Source organism: Aulostomus chinensis, chromosome 15 (genome assembly GCF_037954235.1).
Source record: "Aulostomus chinensis isolate RoL2024-O1b breed Wild chromosome 15, RoL_Achi_v1.0, whole genome shotgun sequence".
Classification (NCBI taxonomy): Eukaryota; Metazoa; Chordata; class Actinopteri; order Syngnathiformes; family Aulostomidae; genus Aulostomus; species Aulostomus chinensis.
The window spans coordinates 7,365,983-7,385,691 of NC_141334.1; the positions used below are offsets into that span (position 1 = coordinate 7,365,983).

Genomic DNA, 19,709 nt, shown 5'->3' on the forward strand with positions numbered 1-19,709 from the left:
CGGGACCCGTTTGTAAAGGAAGACAGTAAAACTTTGACTCCCTGAACCAGATGAGTTTTTTTTTAATGCTGCTGGATGAAGGGGAAACCCTTCATCATGGCAACGCACAGCATGAAGCCAACGCTGGAGATAGAAAACTGGAGCAGATTCATTAGAAACGTGATGAAACAGGAAAGCCAGATGAAGAAGAAAAAGAGGAAGAAGAAAATGGTATTAAAATTGAAAAAAATAGAGGAGAAGAAATTGAAGCGGCAAGAAATATAACACAAACAAGATCATAGTTTCAAAGTAAGACAGACAGAAAAAATGCTTTCATTTTTTTTTTCTGGTGTTACAATATGATGGATTTGCAACATGGAAAATGCTAAAAATGTGACTGTCTTTGTGAGAACATAACATATCATTGCACATTGCAAGGTAAAAATGATTAAAAAAAATGGAAGTACACAAGGAAGTGCACAGTGAGTACACTGGCACAGAACAAGAGAAAGACGGACAGATACAAGGAAGGAAAGAAAGATGTTTATACCCGCAGACACTAAAACAGGTCATGATGTAATGTGATGGACACGTAGTGCTGGAGTGATCAGAGAGAAAAGAAAACTTTAAAAAGCCTAAAAAAATAGAATATCTAAATGAAGGGAACACAATAGATCTCATGGCTTAAGGGAACTATACTGAGGGAACATGTTTAATCTCACTGCTGCAAAATTGATCATTTTCTTCTCTCTATGGCCAGTCCAGGGCTCCGTTGATGGATCACCATGATCCTGACTGAAATTCCTCCTGCTCAACACACCTATCATCATACTCTCCAGCATATTTTCCCCCTGAGTCTCATCTGCGTTGGTGTAACAACTAGCGGCGTCGGTATTCCAGGACCTGGGATGAAAACGTGTTGGACAGCAAATAGATACAGAACATTGTGTAATCTCTTCATCCAGTACATGTTGGAGCTGGTGATTTACTCAACAAGTAAGCCAGCAGCAAGATACACACACAATCACACGGTCGCACACATTGGGACTGGCTGACAGTATCTTCGCTCTAATCAGAATCTTAATTAGTCTGCTAGCAGCGTCCCATTAACATATTTCCCCTCCAATTAACTAGGGACATACAACTGCAGCAGAGGAGAGACACGGAAAATAAAGAGGTTTCTTGAAGTTTCATAAAATGAAAAAGTAAATTAACAAAGCAGAATAACAAAAGTAAAGCTTTAATCTGTCAACCCTGTTTTGTGTAGCTGACGGCAAAAAATAGCTGAACTCAGTTCAGTAATCTTGGTGGGCAAAGATTTGGCCAACTGAAGCCAACAGCCATTAAGTTTCATCATTATGTTTGGTGCACAGTTCACACATTTGATTGTGATTTTTTGATAGCGCTTTGTTCCAGGAAATGACCTACACATTTCATGTGAATTGGGAGTCTCATTGGGATGTAAGGGTGCAGTCAGACCTGGCCTGGTGGCATCGTACCGTTCAGAAGCACAGTCGCCCCTCCTCCCCCTTTCCTGCTGGGCTGAGCACACTTAGTTCATCACAGAGCCGTATAGACTGTATCACACACTGCACTGAGAGCTGATACGTTGCCATAAGCTAAGTTGCAATGAGAGCTAGCACAGGCGAACATCACTCAGTGCTTCATTGGGTTCCCTCTCTTCTGTTGCCTGAACTGGACAATGCGCCTGAGCCATGAGCCTCCAGATTCCGTTGTCCATGTGTTTGTGCTTGAGCTTGCACAGCTGTACCATGCTGACATTCATGTCATTCAATTACGACTGGGGACAGAGGTGCTTTGGCTGATTGTCCAGTCTGCACTAAAATGTGCTGCTAGTATGGTTGAAAATTATTACTTTACAAAATTTTTGAAGCCGTTTGTGTTAACTATAACTTTCTGCAGGGCGAAAAGCACCCTTATTTTTATTTATGGAGAAAAAAAATAATTTATTATCACAGCTTTGCCTTTCTCAACTTGGAACTAAAATGTTGCCCAAAAGACATAGAAAAATGTCTTTATTAGTGTTGGAAACATGATGATTATCAGGAATGTGATGTTTTTTTGTGTGCCCTCAGTGTAGTCGAAAGAAAAACAATACATACAATTTTTCAGTGTCTGATTGCGTCTCCTCCAGTTCAAACAATCCATTCGGTCATGTTGCCAATAGATTAGCCTTTAGCTTCACTTGGACTAAAGACAAAAATATTGATTTCAGTGGAAATGCCAAGTAAAACATTGTTCAATTTCAAAACAAAGACAACTTGTTTCTCCTGCAAAGAAACATCAAATATATCACACACCTCCATGGGATCGATTTGTCTCTGGATGTTTATTTCCTTTTGTATGTACTGCAAACATACACACTGGTTCTGTTACTGATTCCTCTGAATATCCATGGTGGACTCCTTGAAAGCTTGATGGCACTTGATCCATCATGTTGGAACCGTTTTGCCAGAGCAAATCTTGCAGTATCAAAGCAGATTCACACAAGTCTGTAACATAAGTGGAGAGAATACAAACTGCTTCGGATGCAGTTTCTAATGAAATCATGCTTTTTTAATCGCGTCTCCTTTATTCTTCGTAATAATGCCGGAAGGCTTACTTGGCTAAGCTAACGCTGTTACCCTTTGTAAATATAAGCTGGAACACGTAGATGAAGTGGACTATGTTCAGACTCACACAGGCTGTTTGCAATGACCAAAAATGGTGTTGTGGGTGATGGATGAAAAGAAGCATTTTGCATGAGACTCCGATGTCTTTGTTGTATTGCCAGGGTTGCCTACGGTTCTGCATCATGACTCATGTCGCCCGATCCAGAGCCACACAAAGTCTATTTCTAAACCACCTTGGCTCAATGTCAAGTCTCAGCATCACACAGCGCTTGCATGAAAAAGACAAGGCAGTGAAAAGCATTGGATGCAGATTCTTTTGATGAGGCAAGCTTACACTGTGCTATGTATGCATTTTTAGCTCTCACATGTAAAGCTGGAGATGGCAAATTCTCTGCCAACAAACATCTTCCAATTGAACTTTTGGACTGTTTCAGTACCCTGCCGAAGGGCAACACAATCTTCGCATCTCATTCATCCTGGCTCTTTTTTTTTTCAGAAACGATATTCTGTAAGATATTTTCCACGATGCAGTCATGTGGCAAGGCTTCATATCAGCAGTCAGCAGTGACAGCTGTCTTCCAGAAATAAACCACATTCTCTCATTAACAGCTTCCTAGGCTCTCGAGAATATCAGTGAAAGGATTTGAACCAGGCACACACTCAGGGCATGTTTGTATGCCTCTCCCACCACATGATTTGCAGGGTGGTGATCACACACGACACATTTAGAACCAAAAACAGACACAGTTGACGCTGATACAGAATTCTGTTATTTCTATTTTCTGAGCTGCCAATTGTTTCTGCATGATTTAGAGAAAGAGAACAAGGAGTGTGAAATCTATTTTGCAGTTGTGTTTCTTAGGTTTGAAATTAACACAGCATGAACATCAAGCTCAATGCCGTGGATTTCTACGAAGTAAAAAGGATTCGTTTTGGTCAAGTCTTCAGTCAAGTTGTGAAGCCTTAAGTTCATCTTGCATTCTCAAATGGGCCGTAAGCCTCCAAGAGAAGAGGAGACAGCATCTGGATTGTGTGAGGGACTGAAAGTAGGAAAATGATAAAATGAATTAAGAGCGAATAGAAAATAGGCAACCTTGAAGGAAGTAGGTAGAAATTACTGCTGTTTCACCGTCACTGTTTTGGTTACCTTCAGAAAGCACTAATGCAACCTAGCACACATTGCACAATCTTTTCTAGTATATTTGGATGTCTTGTTAAGATGTTTTTTACTTGCAGTTACTCAGAAGTTTTTTTCAGCTAAACAAAAAAAAAATTACCTGTTTTTAAATAATTTAGCCTAAAACCAAACACTTTCTTGCTTTTTTGTCATCACCCAGGTTTTGCTGAGATTATAAATGGACTTCCAAGCACTTATTCAGGAACTCTTGTTCACAGCTCGAGTTCTCAGCGTATTTTGTTATAAGCTACACCTTGCAGATCCTTACTTAAGGCAATGACCTCTACTGATAATAAACTACTTTCAATAAATCACTTTTACCTACGATGAAGGAAATTGGACAACTAAAAACTGATTGCACCATGAGATGATGAAATATATGGATGTATACATGCATCAAGTATACATCAGCATGGCTGGTTTGACACACGTCCTTCAAGTTTTCCTTTGTCTTGGTTACAAAAGAATACAAAAATGAAGACTCAGGGATGTAGAACTGTATACAATATTTATTGATGATGTATTCATTTCCATTGGTTTTTCATTGTAAAGACAGACACTGACTATTACAGGGCTTATCTTTGAGCAGGGTACAGCTCTGGGTTTCTGGGAATGTTCTTGTGAGTGGCACATACAAAGATTTTTTTTTCCGAGGTGGAAAGTGTTCGAGGGTAGGAAGGATTGATGCTGCTTGGAGTGAAGTCCAGGGCAGCAGGAGGCTAAGGCTTCTTCTGTGAGTGTGTGCAAACTTACACTGTTACCAAGTTGTGTTATTTAGGCTTTTAGGATATCAGTCCTTGTTCATGCTCTCCAGAGAAGACTCTGCTGTCTGATGAAAACCTTGCATTTCCAAAAAAAGAAAAAAAAATATCCAAGAATCAAGGAGGAAAAAAAAAAGACATTTCCAAACAATTTACAACAGTGTATTTCTAAACTTTATACAAGGGTTTCTGAAAAGAGCTCATGGGCATACATGTCATTACGTTTCCAGAGCCTCAAAGGGCAACATAATAATCCTGTATAGTATAAATGTGCCAAAATTGGATTTACAAGGTTCTGCTGAACAACAGTGATTGGAGGGTTTTTTCACAAGTATAAAAATATATGAAACAAAAATGCTGTGAAGCACAAATACATATTAAAAGTGTAGAACTTATGAAGCAGACCTTTCTCGCCAGTAACCATTGTGCTTTGGAAACACTTGGCCAACATACATTACACTCAAGTGCTCTGGGTGATACTACCTACAATAATCATTATTCTGATATAAATAAATATATTTATATTGGGTATATTGAGACTGTATAGCTGAGGTGAATTTTTTAAGACTTTTTTGTGTGTTTGTAGATTGAGTGTATGACAGAAATGTACCATACTGTTGGTCTTGTATACAGTATCATGGGATTAAACAGAAAACAAAGAGCCAACTACTTTCAGATAGAACAACTTGAACAAGTTCTTTAAATACAATTCTGGGTTTTTGTGAGTGTATTGTTGTCAGATGTGTGTTTTGTGCTGACCTGAGATGGTTATATTTTGGGCTGATACAGAGGCATTTCTGTCATTTTACCCTTGGTGGTTGTGTGTGGGTGTGTGGATTATGTATGTCGTCACCTTCTTAAAAATAATTGCCTAAGTCTTTTTTTTTTTAACTAAATCAACTCCTTATGATGTTTTGTCTCCAGTTTTTTGTGTTTTCTGAAAAACTTTTAGATTTGATTTAGGGGATTATTTTAAGAAGACGGCGATGTGCATGTTTTTCTATTCTTGTGTGAACCAACCCTTGACAAAACACTACACTGTGGGGACATTTTGGCCAGTCCTCAAAAATGTAACAGGCTGTTTGAAGGTTAAGACTTAGTTTTAGGGTCAGGTTGAATTAGTTCAGGGTTAGGGTTAGGCATTTAGTTGTGATGGTCAAGGCTGAAGGTAAGGAGCTATGCAGTGTCAATGACAGTCTTCACAAAGATAGAAATATATGTGTGTGTGTGTGTGTGTGCATGTGTTTAGAAATGTATATGTAAAAGATGCTGTATCGAGTTAATCATTGGTCCAAGAGATTCATATACTTTTGCTGACACATTACAGCAAATACGTGCTGCAAAGGAATATCAACTACATTCATGAATACATATAAAGTTTTGGCAAAACCAAAGAAGTGACAAAAAAAGCCCAAAGGAAACTAAAAGTGATCAAGTGACACTCTAAAATAGACTATTTACACTGTTGCACATCAGCCGTTGCATTCTCTTTACATTACAGTATAAATACTATTGAAAATGTGTGGTTTTTTTTTTAAATCTTTTCCCAGTAGAAAGCTCATTTGTATTTATTTACAGAGATAGTATGTTCCAGTGTATGTCTCATAATATTCTGTCTGATATATACATCCTTATTTCAATATGCTTTGGGGATACGATCCCAAATTAGTGTTCAAATCTTCCTAATCTATATAGATATATATGTCTAAGAAAAATGGACTTACAAAATAGGTACATTTGTATGGAAAAAAAAGTATATTCAACAACACGCCTTCCTCAAAACAAATGAAACTAAAGAACACATCTTACAATGTGCAATTTTTAAATAAATTGAACACTATATAAGATGAATATTTGTATTGATTAATGTGTAAACACCAGGTAAAAGTCCAAGGCTCAAAGCTCTATAGGCATAAACTGAACTGGACTTATTGTAAGGTAAAAATGTGCTCAGGATACAGTTGTCGGGCAGTGTTTTCGAGAATGCATGTTGTATAACTCTTACATACAATAAATGCTTTTTCAACAAGAAAACTAATACCATCATCACAATTTGCAACACCAATCTACATACATTTAAATGATAATGTTATTAGGTATTTATGTAGCTTGTGTGTGTGAATAAAGCACAAAAAATGAAATGCAACAATTCAGTGAGAAATGAGAAAGGGATTAAAACTGAATATTAAAGATTTTCTATATAATAGAGCATGCAGTATGTCATGGTTACTATTTAAGTCGACAGAATATTATTATGTGTTCTCACACACACAAACACGCACACACACAATCAAAATGAATGATCAACCAGGAGAAGTAGACCCTTGTTGTTGTCTGTGAATTCAAATGACTTATGTGAGTCAGAAGAGACAAAGGTCTATTTACACCTGCTGCTGACTTGGGATCTGTAACTGGAAAATTACATTTTTTCCAAGAGTTTTTTGCATTTCTGCTTTTGGACTGATTATTGAATTGTGATTTGAGTTCAATATGCAAACTATAAAGGGACTCAAAAGTGTACACCTTCTGTAAAGTCGATGGCACACTTGTGCTGCTATGTATGCAAAATTGCGACTGAAAGCTGTGAGAGAAGAAAAAGCCCGATCGGAATCGTTTTCTCTCCTGTCTTCAAGACTTTAAAAAAGAAGTTTTTGTGAGTGACTTTTTTTCCCAATTTATTTTTTTCCCCCCATGAGGTAAAATCTCCACGTTTACTTTGAGAGTGGAAACTTCCACAAAGGTCCATGCCTTATTTCCTGAGAAATTAATGAAATGGACAATAATGACCACACATTAGTATGTAATGACATTTTTAACGCGGAATATAAAATCATCAGATTACGTTTTTCCTCAGTGTGACTTTTTGGGACCTTATACACATCAGGGTATATGTCCAATTGAAACATTTTATTTTGTGGCAGTTACAGATTTCATTCCCTAATTATTAATTTAAAATTAGGTAAAAAAAACAAAACAAAACAATACAATCCTGGATGTGGCTCTATTCCCATGGCACTGGCTCCATCCCTCCACAGAGCTTCATGAAAATCAGCCTGCTGGTTTTATGTCGGGATAACATCAAATCTGGGCCTTTAACAACCAAACACACTGGATCCTCCCACTTGGATTCCAAGACAGTGTGTATGAAACTTGTATGAGTGATGCTTGTTAGGTCTATAAGGAGGGATACATAGCAGGATATGGCACATTTGTTCTGCAGCCTCAGATGTATATGAGTTCATTTTTGTAAAAACTGGGGGGGAAAAAATTCAATTAACTGTTTTATCAGTCTATATTGGTGTTTTTTTAGTCACATTTACAACTAAACTTGATGGAACATAAGAATGGTCATGTTTATATCCATGAATATCATTTGATACAGTCCCATGAGCACCAGGCAGTAGAAGAACTATGATACAGCCTCTATGGCTTTTAAGATTGTGTGTGCAAAATGTTTTAAAAAATCTACCTTGTTTAACTGCAGTCAGTACAGTTAATACAATAGTATTGTCTGTAAATATTCTGCCATTGTCTGCAACAATTTCATTTCCTAAGTTAATGTTATATGCCCTTTTGGTCATCAACCCATTTGTTATTGTGGGACAAAAAATAAGTTCTTATGAATATGATGATCGGACTTTGTTATTAGACACAAAATGGCAAAAAATGAAATGATATTTCAAAAAAATATACACAATATTCAAACAATAATGCCAGTAGCTGATTTGTGTGCTTTTTTTTGTAGTCCTTTTCCCTCTCTGTAAAGTTAATTCTTTCTTGAACCAAAAGCCAGTTTTCATTTTTATACTGATCTTTTAAACATGTATGAAAGAATCAAAACAGAGAGCTGAAAAGGTACAATGTGCATTAGCTTAAGTCAACTCGTCCCTTCAGACACAGTCCTACTAACAGGCTTACCACATACATGTGACATAAGGTGAAATTTTAAAAAGTTAAAATGTTTTACAACAGTATAATCATAACTGAGGCCATTTATGCTTCGTATGTACTTCTTACATGTTTAACTTCCCCACCTTCTTTAACTCTTTAATTAGTGTGACAGTGGGAGGAAAAAAAAAAATTAAAATGCCACTGACAGATGTCTGGGCATCGATTTTAAGGTAGAAAAAGACTGATTTGAGACTTCTACATTATCGTTAAATTGTAAAATGTAAACTGCAGCCCTGCAGCGTGAAATTAATTCTATTAGTAATAAATTGTTTCTCAATTTTATCTTAAAAAACTTGACCTGAATAGTCTCAGTAAAAGTAAATGGTACTTCATTGCTTAATTCAATATCTATGTCTCTATGTGTATGTAACTAATATTTGGAATTCTGGTTCATATATATACATATAGATCTATATCTATATATCGATATAGATATATCGATATATAGATATAGATCTATATCTATATATCGATATAGATATATCGATATATAGATATCGATCTCAACATAACAAAAACATAAAAATATGCAAAGAAACACAACTCACAAAATGTGTAAAATCAAAACAAATACTTAGGAACAGGCACCTTATATGTTTGTAATCTCTCCTCTATAAGGTTTTTACGTGTTAACCAGCAAAATGTGGTACTCCAAGATATGATGGATTCAGTCCTGAATATTAAGTCCGATGTTACAAGATCACAAAAAAATAAAACAAACCAGATATAAACAAGATATGCGAAACATATTTTGCTGTTTGTTTTTGTTGTTGTTGTTTTTTTATCTGATGTCCTTTTTTTATTTTAATTGACATAGTAAAGCCAATAAACGATGTTGAAGAAGGAAAAGACAGTTGGGAAGATCATTCTTGACCATTTGTCTATAGAGTTTACATCAGTCAAGTCAGGTATGGTGATCTTTAGCTGTGAGGCGCGCCGCCGTAGTCGGCTCTTCTTTTGAGTCATGTGGCGCTCCAGCGTGTTGTGACCAAAGTTGTGCCTGGCCAGCCCTGCTTTACGGTACTGCAGAGTGGAGCTGTCATATGTCAGCATGGTATTCCGTGGGTCATTGAGACCCAAAGCCAGCTCTGAAATTCCCATTTCATTCTTGAGATCTAGGGTGCCCAACAAGATGTTTTCATGTGGGTCCATCTGTCAGAGGGAAAGAGTGTCAACATAATGCTCCAGCAGTGATTCGCCAATAAAACACAGTTTGTCTTATTCATGTATTTGGTTCAATCTTATTGTTTCCAGTGGCCAAAAACACACCTCTTTCCTTTTGAATGTTAAATAAGCAATTGTTGCCAATCTTATAAGGTGCCAGTATGACAATATAGTATGAAAAAAGCTCCCTCATAATGACGTTTGTTTACCTTATTCTTTTGGTCGCCAAGTCCAATTGCTGCATCATCCACAAAGATAGGTTCCCACATTGAGTCATGACCATCCAGATCTCTTTGTTTCATTCTTGCATACAGAGTATCATCTCTGCCAACTACATTGCCCACCAGCCACTGCAAGCAAATAAAATCACCATGGTTATTTGAGCACGTGAAGAGTAGCGGGGGGAGAGTCAGTGGGTGGGTGTACAAATGAGAGTCCATGTGAATCACACACTTTAGCTCCTTGCTAAAGAATATTTGAAGATATATCAATTTCAATCCCATTTTACATCCCTCCATTTCCTCCATATTACACGTTTCTGCAGAGGTCTCTGCAGTCATTGTATTCAATAAATATCATCAGACATTTAAAAACTCGTTTCCACATACAGATGTCTGGCATCAGTTATTTCATATACAGCGTATAATACCCCCAGAAGGTGTTAGAAATACCCGCTGATTAGCACAGGGCAAAAGGCTAATTTTGTCTATTTACATCATCTAGACATGTGAAATATCACTCCTAGAACTGCACTGCTGACATAGATGCAGATCAAGTTATCTACCTGACTTGGAGCCTGTAGGCTCACTCATAGCCTTTTAGCTTGTTCTTGCTACAACACTGTCCACGGTCTACTCAAAACCAGAGGCAAACGTTACATTTTTATAACATGCCTGAGACAAATATCGCACTGAAAATTAATGTAGGGAGGAGCTTCACAAACTCTGGAGATCAGAGATTTGCATAAAAAACAAATGGACTTTAAAAAGTCTAATTGGACTTAAGGACACGAGTGCGGAAATGAGGCGTTATGGTGCCTCTTTCGTATCCCTGCTGAGTATTTGTTTTAAGTCAGCAAGGAACATAAAAGTTAAGACAGCTCTGACGATCCACATGGCTCTGAAACATTCTTTTCCCTCTGTTTCAGCTGGAAACACGTCTCATTTCAAACCGGGAGAGTACAAGCTCATTAGGCTGGTTTTTCTGTGCAATTCGAGTAACATTAGGTCGGTCCTTCATTTGAAGTGGTGACGTTTCTTTGCTTGTAATTATTCTGAGCTCCTCAGACAGCTTTATGAATAATTAAACATTTCACTGCAAAGTACAGCAAGTAAAGTATATGATTCCAAGAATTCAGAACAAAGACAACTGTTTTCTCTTGGGAGATCAGTCCTTTGTAAATTCAAATAAACCTTCTATAAATTACCGAGGAGCTCTACGCTACCTTGTTGGGATCCATCCTCATTTTTTCATTGTTGGCTATTGCGATCTTCTCAGCAGCCTTTTTCTGACGCTGGGGGCCACGTCCAAAGAAGATGTAGTTTACCAGCGCATACTCCAGCAGAGCCAGGAAGACGAAGACAAAACAGCCCATCAGGTACATGTCTATAGCCTTGACGTAGGGGATTTTGGGGAGGGTCTCTCTCAGATGGGTGTTAATGGTAGTCATGGTGAGCACCGTAGTAATACCTGGCGGGGGAAGACCAAAAGAGGTCAGAGTGGTGAGAATCAAAAACGTGTTTTCTAAAGAAAGTGATTCTTTAAAACCAGTGGTTCTCGATAGATCTGAGAAGTCAACCCCAAAATAATGGGGTTGGTGTCCCACCCACTTCCTGCACTTTCTGTCCAGATTAACTAATGACTTTCATTTTGGCTTTAGTGTTAATCCCACCTGTTGTATCAGGTCTGAATAGGTTAAGAAGAGGTCATGGATCACAGTTTTCTAGTACAGGCACCTTTTGACCCTCGTGCACTCAATAAAATCTAGGTGAAAACAAAAAATAGTGTAAAAAAAAACAAACTGTTTCTAATCTAAAAAAAAAAAATTTTATTTTGTCACACAAACATATGCAACCCCCAAGTTGAAAACCACTGCCTTAAACTACATATTCGCAGTTGAAATTACTTGCTGTTTTCTTCTTACCAGATTTTATTACATTAGATTTTATTAGGTATTGCATGTACTATCCACCTGACTGCACAGCATCTTTTTGATGGTCTTCATACCATGTCTCTGGGTTATTGAACCTGTCAAACTGAGGGGCTTAATTCAGTGACTTCCAGCTTCACTCTGAGAGACAAACAAAAAAGAGCTGCACCTGAGGTGGTGCAGGGATTTGAAATTCAAATGTCAACCTTGGTCTTGTTCATTAGCAGTGAACCAGGGCTGCTGAGACAAGTTGGAGACGGTTCCACAGGCCTCACTCTGCAACTGCAATATTGGACTGATGTGCATCCGTGTCTTGACTTTGAGAGTGACATGCTAACTCTTGATAACAGTGAGTAATTCCATTTAATCTCTTTTGTGTTTGTGTGTGTGTGTGTGTGTTTAATAATGCTCAGTCTTGAATGTAGTGGCTTACAATAGTGTGTATCAGTGTTATTATCTTTATGCAGGAATTATAAATTGCATGAGATGCCCGATTTTAAAGCTTAAATACGAGTTTACGTGCATGATTAAATAATTCTCAGCCCCCATGCATACCTCTCGTGAATCCACCCTCACGCACCTGTGTTTTACTTTGAACACACTTACACACACACACACACACACACACGGTGTGAAAAGATTTCTATTGAGAGTAAACAATTACTCAAATTATTATACATCTGTCACAAAGCTGTCAGGTGACCACTGCTCAAAATAGGATTCAGGCAATTTTCAAAAGCTGTTGCAGCAAAAGCTTAACAACAACAACAAAGGATTTTTGCAGCACAGTGGCCATGTGATTCAGCCATTACGGGTCCATTTAATGCCTAAAACCAGGTCACAGAGGAGTAGTTCCTGTATCTGGTGTAGATTGGGGGGGTGACCGAACATTTCCCAACTCTGTTAACCCACCTCCATTATAGAGCATTACCTTTTTTCCATTAAATCCCATGGATACCCCCGCCCCCCCCCCTACCGCTCACTAAATGCAGCTCAGTCTTCAATCAGCGAAATTGCCTTGTCGACTAACGTGAGGGATGGGTAGAAGGATGGATGAAGCTGGCTGGATGGAGTGGGGTAAAAAAGAAGACAGAGAGCTTCCCAGTACGCTAGACGTGCTGTAGAAACCTCCCAGGCTATACGGGTTTACATAATCGAGGATGACGGGAGAAAATTTGGGCTTCCAGAGAAGCACAGAGGCTCTCAAACAAGAGAGGAAACAAATCAACCTGGTCATCCATCATAATGCATCTGTGAGCTAAAGCTGAGCGCTTATAAGTCCTGGTGCATGTAGACTACTGCCGCATCATAACATGAACATAAAACATTATTGAGTTGGTGAATGCAATGCTTCCAATTAGCAAAACGGAAATGAGCATTAAGATACTTAGGAATTTGTATTTCAGTGTCACAAAGGTCATAGTAAACATTCTGGGACATTTTGCCTGTCAGTTCGTTGGTGTGCTGTCAGTCCATGATGTTTCTCCCAACAGAAACATCTCAATAACTCTGGGAAAGAGCCCCGTTACTCTTGATATAGTGACATTCATTGTCTCTAGAGGCAATGAGTGAATTGTGTTAAATCATTTTTCCTACAGCGCTGCTATGAGGGAAGTCGTGGTTTTAGAGTAAAACATCAGCTGAAGTTGCATTTATAGAGCATAGCAAGGCTCTTAGGAGGCCAGTTTAGACCAAAGTCTCACAACAAGACAGAGCAGTTGCAGGAAAGTTTCCTCAGTGTAAACGGTTTTTTTCCCAGCTCGGGAGAAACAATCTAAAGATGTCTCAGCACAAATTGCAGATTTGTCTTGTTTTTTTTATGAATTCTACTTTTCTCATTGCAATCTGTGAACTGGTCTTAAGGTTCCAATCTTATCACCAAATTTTTATGCTGAGCCGGTAGCTGATCGAAGTTTCTGCTTACTGAGTAAAATATGGCCACACTTACTTCACGGCCAAAAGTTTTTAAGAGTCATGCTAAAATCCTATTGTATTATGTTTTGTCAAAGTTAATGACACTCTCATCAATCCCAGATGCATTGTGTGCTAATTGGTGCTAATTAGCTTCTACAAACACGCTGAATTAAGATAGTTAACTTCACTCTTGTTAAACATCTACATGGCAATATTCAGCTTTAAAACACACTCACAGAGCTGCCGCCAGTGTTTCTTTCACTTGTGTCTATTTCAAATGAATGCTGTGAATGTAATGAGGGTAAAAAAAAAAAAACACTCATAGTTGTCCCTCTTCTTCATCAAGTGTCCCACTTTGGGTCAATGCGTCCCACCAATTTGTACTACAGGCCTCACCTAGAGCCACTCTGGCAGCCGAGGCATCATAGTTGATCCAGAAGGAGACCCAGGATAGAATGGTGATAAGAATTGAAGGCATGTACGTCTGCAGGATGAAGTAGCCGATGTTTCTCTTCAGCTTAAAACTCAGGGACAGGCGAGGGTAAGCACCTGCCGACAGCGGACAAAGAGAGGAATAAATTACAGTATTTGAGTGTGGAACTGTCTGTTATTTTCATGATGATTAACTTTTCTCCTTACAGTGTTACTTAGACATCAGCATGATCTAAATTCCATACATTTTTTTAGATGCTTTAGACCAAATTTATGCCATGTAGGCTTCACTCCTTCACAAGCTTTTGCTGCAGGTTTCCATGCAATTATTTGCTAGAACAATAATGAGGATGCCAGTCGCAGCCTGAAGACACTCTGATTCACTGCAGAAGAGCTTGGAACACTTCAGCCTTAACTGAATCGAAGCATCAATGTCCACAATTACCTGCTCTTCCTTTCCTTTTTTTGTTGCTTTTTTTTCCCCCTGAACTAGCCTGCAGCAGAGTTTTAGTGAGGGTAAATTGTGTCAGCATGCACTCTCTTTCGGGAACTACTGGATATATTTTGGCCGGGGGGGGGGGGGGGGGGGTCTATAACCAAGTTATAACTGAATGAGGGAATGTGCCACACGAGGAATTGCAATACATTTGAAAGGCATGAAGAAAGAGAAGAGGGGCAAAGGGTTGAGTATTAAGAGATGAAAACACCAACAACACATCAGGCCTAGGCCTTCTTCTGTCACTACTTTGATTGGCTGTTTCAGTTAGCTAATTTCCTCCTGCTCCACCGAGAGAATCTGATTTATAACTTCATGAGGTGAGGAAACACTGTAAAAGTCAGGATGAGGTGCAAGTATCTATTATTCATAAATGCAACAATGACATTGCCTATCCTTGTACTCAAACTTGACACTTGTATTGGATAAATGCCCAGGCACTTGTGCTGACGTTAGCATGTATGAGTGATCCCAGGGTCACGCTTTCCATTTTGCTATTGACATCCTGTTAAAAGGGAATCCCCACCCCCATCCCCCTTATCTCTGTATTAGCTAATACAATCAGGCAAATTTTAGGGATACACTTGAGTTGACTTCCTTGTATTCTAAACACAAAAACATACGCCTGATAGAGTTGCGTGGACCATAATGTAGACAGCACATCCCTGTCACCACTGGAGTCTACATTCTTATTGTAATAGTGTTACTCCCTTATTCCTCATAATAGCTACCCGAGAAACGGTATTCAGCAGAACCACTGCCCTGCTTACAGCTGCTTGCTTGCATGACAAATTCATGAATATGAAAATGCTGAAGAGATTAATAATTCATTGTATCAGACAGCATTCTTTTGGAGTATTGCTTTTAAATAAGTCATAGTGTCTTTCTTCTCAGGGGGCAGCGTGTGATACGAATGTTTGTATACTGTATGTGTGGTATTACATTTACATCATATTTTGAATTTTGGGCAATTAGTGGATGCAATTTCTTATATCAATACGTGCAACCACTTATAATGAGTCAACATTTATGAACCGCCACACTGCCCTTTTTGCATATTAATAAGAGAGCTTACAACTCCAGGGCCCAGGAGATGATTAAATAACTTTTTAATATGTAAAGGCGAAGTATGATAATTATTTCAAGTTTTATTATATTTTACTGCATTGTAACGAACTAATGTTGGTGTAACACTCAGAAAACCATCAAGTATTTATGGTGTAATTCATTCCATTCAAGTTTAGAACATCACCTGTGGAGAAGACAACATTCTTTGAGATGAGTTTATGATCCACGATGGAGAACTGGGGCAGTTCAATCTTGTCCACCCCTGTCACAGCGTTGTCTCCTCCACGCCAGTAGAACTCAATGTCATCTGTAGTGTAGCCATCTGAGGTGAGATACAGAACACAGGAATGACTGAGGATTGTTGATGGCCTGCATGTATGTTTAGAATCATATAACATCTGGGTTTCAGTTGAGATCACGTTGTATGATCAGTTTTGCATGGTGCACTCATACTTCCATGCATCCGTACATCTACTAGCGGGCATTTCAGAGTCTCACATGACCTCCACTTCTCATTTGTAATCATCAAACTGCCCCAGCGAGGTAACATTATTGGTGAATTTTCATACACACTCACACTTTAATTAAAGAAGTTGTTTAAGGTATATGAGTTTTTAGGAAATCTGCACAAAAAAAAAGTACAAAACTAAACCAGTGAGAATTCGTGAACTTGTCACCTAGTTGCCAACATGTAGATGTAGATTCGATATTGAATTTTGCAGCACGAATTTATTTCACAAAACTCAAATTGTAGACTAAAAAAAAGCGGACAAAATACAACTTGCAATGAGCAGTGGTTCTACAGAATCAACCTCTTTGTGTGTGCATGCATACTTGAATGAAGGTCATGTGCAAACAAGTATTATAACACAATGATCCATTAAAAACTCACACATGACTCAGCTGCCCAGTGCAACCATCGGCTGCAGTAGGCCACAAAGCTGCACACAACAGCCAGACGCCGTGTACAAGCTAATGTCTTGATGCTGTATTCCTGACTGAATTATAGAAAAGCCTGTTAACCATAAATTATGAAATGCCGTTAAACATATAACGTTACTTGAGAAAACCCCCAGTCCCTATATATGGGATTAAATATATGAGGCAACTTTATTATGTTTAATCCCATGTGCTACTAAATTATTAACACCTAAGGCAAGAATGATTAAATAACGAAGCTTGGTCTTCATTTTTATCGCTAAAACCCAGCAGAATGACAAGAAAGAAGTCCATTAATATTAATCTGAAGCACAGCTACTCCCTCTTTTGCTCTCATTTTGGCCAAATCAGTGGAGACATGGACAGCAAAGCGGCCAGTGGCATGAGTAATAAATCATTGAGTAACATGGTACTCTGTAGTTACAGCTGAAGACAAGTGGTGATGAAAAAGGCAGAAAGAAAAGTACAAAATTTTCATTAGACCGTGAAACTTGGCCCTTGTATAAACCACCGCGTGCCGCCTGCTCTGGTGCAGATGAAATGTTGGCTAACCTCACAACAATTTTGCCCATTCTGAAAGTTCTTCTAATTGTACTGAAGTTTTTGGTTGTATTTTCATAAATTAACCAATGAGGAATGCCCCAAACAGGAGATTTCCCACCTTGATATACTTGAGAATGAATAAGTGGCACAGTGCTACATTTAATATATCTATTTTATGTACATTCTCAATATTCCATTTAAAATAACAGCAGGAAAATAATCAGTGTCTCAACATACAACATAATAATAACCATTTGTGCAACAATTGTTAAGACTGCCAGGGGGATTTGCAAGAATGTGTTCAATTGAGCAATTATTGTGATTTCATTTTTATGTCACACTTGGATCTAGAACGTCTTGAATGTATGTCTGTGTGACCATTACTTCCTTGAATGTTTCTGATGGGATTTAGCAGCTAAAATCATATTTCCTTTGTGTGTGTGTGTGTGTGTGTGTGGGGGGGGGGGGGGGTAGCAGTAGTGCTAGGCTGGATGATGAATGACATCCAGTTTGACAGAACCAGTTAGATGGAACTCCCACACTGTGCCATGTCTTAAAATACAGACCTTTATACCAAACCTCCTATTTCCTCTTTTTCCCTCTTGTATCATTTTCTCTCCCACACTTCTCTAACTTTTACCACCATATTTTCCATTTGATTACTCTCCTCTCCTCCTCTCAGTCTTCGATCGGTAAGGTCTGTCACAACTACCATTGTGTGTCCATGTATCTTTCAGTCTCCTACCTTGTCTCCCTCCTCCATATTCTGCTCTCCTTAATTAATACTTGTGTGACCTATTTAGTTGCAATGCATTATTAAAACAGACTCCTCAGTGGCTGCACTCAACACACTAACATTCTGACATTTCTTGTCCTTCTTCGGGAAAATAGTTAAAAAATAATTCTCACTCCATTCACATAATACCATCCATCCATTTTCCATCACTTATCCTGTGTAGGGTCACAGGGGGCTGGAGCCTATCCCAGCAGCCTTCAGGCGAGAGGCGGGGTTCACCCTGGACAGGTCACCAGTCCATCACAGGTCCAACACATAGAGACAGACAACCATTCACACTCACAGTCACACCTACGGTCAATTTAGAGTATCAATCAGCCTCGTCCCCTCTTGATGTCTTTGGACTGTGGGAGGAAGCTGGAGTACCAGAGAGAACCCACACAGGAACAGAGAGAACATGGAGACTCCACACAGACAGATCCATACTGGAGTCAGGGCTTGAACCCGGAACCTTCTTGCTGTGAGGCGACAGTGCTGACCACTGCACCACCGTACCGCCCTCACATAATAACATTGTTCAAAATATATGTACAGTGTGGTATGTGGCCGTTTTGCTTATCAGTAAAATCTCAAACTATTCCAAAAGACATATGTTGCCACTGGAGCCAGTGGCCTTGTCCAAGTACCATTGAGCAAGATACTGAACCCCTTATAGCTCCTGATGGCCCTGCGACAGACTGGCAACCAATCCAGGGTGAACCCCACCTCTTGCCCAATGTCAGCTGAGATAGGCTCCAACTCTAGCTACAGCTGGACAAATCAAACCCCACTTAGCTTAACCTTAAAAAGGTCTTTACTCCTCTACCTACAATTTGACAATGTACTTACAGATTTATGTCTCCCCAACATGAGATGTGGCAGGCACACACAGAAACATTTCAGTAAAAGAGCAGCTTGTGATGCATATTCATGATCGTAATGTACAGTGCATCATGTTTTGACTGGCGTCAGAGGCTTGTGTCGTAGGAAGTGCATGAGAGTATGAGAAAAAAAGGAAGAACAAACTGAAGAAAAGGGAGTACATGTGTTCTTGATGAAATATAGAAATAAGAAAAATAGAGGAAGCTTCTGGATTCCTCAATGGTATGAGATGCAAACACATTACTATGGGAAAAAAAAATCTTAAGGTGGTGTTGGATAAAATGAATTTTACACCAGCACAAAGGATTCTTCCATGGTTTCCTAAGTCTGGAAGTGTAGGCAGGCCAAAATAAATGAAATTGTTCCCGATAGTATCGCAACAGATAGCAATACAATACTAAAGCCATTTAACGGGGACTCTGGCGTATCTTCCTGACCAAATCTGACTCCAGGCCTTTTTTATCAAGCTTATGAAATGTCTCAGTTTTAATGGGCAAAGAAGGATTTTGGCTGGAGATGAATTACTGGCTGAGATCGAGCTTTGGGAAAAAACAAAATCAAGGACAACAAAAGGTTTTTATTTAGCTTCTTCTCCTACGCTGCAATGAAAATCCATATATCTGTGTAATAAATTAGATATGGAGCACAGTTAGTTGACACTGTTGTCAGTCCCTAACATCTAATTTTCTTCAGAATCTCATAAAAAGATTGTTTTTCAAATGACCTTTTAGAACAAGATTCGAATTTATGTGTGCTGTCAACATGCCGTTCACTGTCAGCAGTAACAATAGCTAATGCTAGCTAGCTCACCTCTATAATTCACGTCTGCCAAACAGATAACGCAAA

At 38.8% G+C, this 19,709-nt stretch overlaps 1 protein-coding gene across 1 annotated transcript in view; it reads right to left on the minus strand.

Moving 5' to 3' along the window:
* Positions 1 to 4,292: 4,292 nt before the first annotated feature.
* Positions 4,293 to 19,709, minus strand: part of gabrb2b (gamma-aminobutyric acid type A receptor subunit beta2b) — a 57,373-nt gene continuing 41,956 nt past the window's right edge. The window contains exons 6-10 of the mRNA XM_086227123.1: positions 15,909 to 16,046; positions 14,125 to 14,277; positions 11,110 to 11,354; positions 9,875 to 10,015; positions 4,293 to 9,653 (exon numbers count right to left, since the gene is read on the minus strand). Coding sequence (XP_086083249.1) covers positions 9,306 to 9,653; positions 9,875 to 10,015; positions 11,110 to 11,354; positions 14,125 to 14,277; positions 15,909 to 16,046 — 1,025 coding nt within the window. The 3' untranslated portion in view covers positions 4,293 to 9,305. The remainder of the gene's footprint in view (positions 9,654 to 9,874; positions 10,016 to 11,109; positions 11,355 to 14,124; positions 14,278 to 15,908; positions 16,047 to 19,709) is intronic.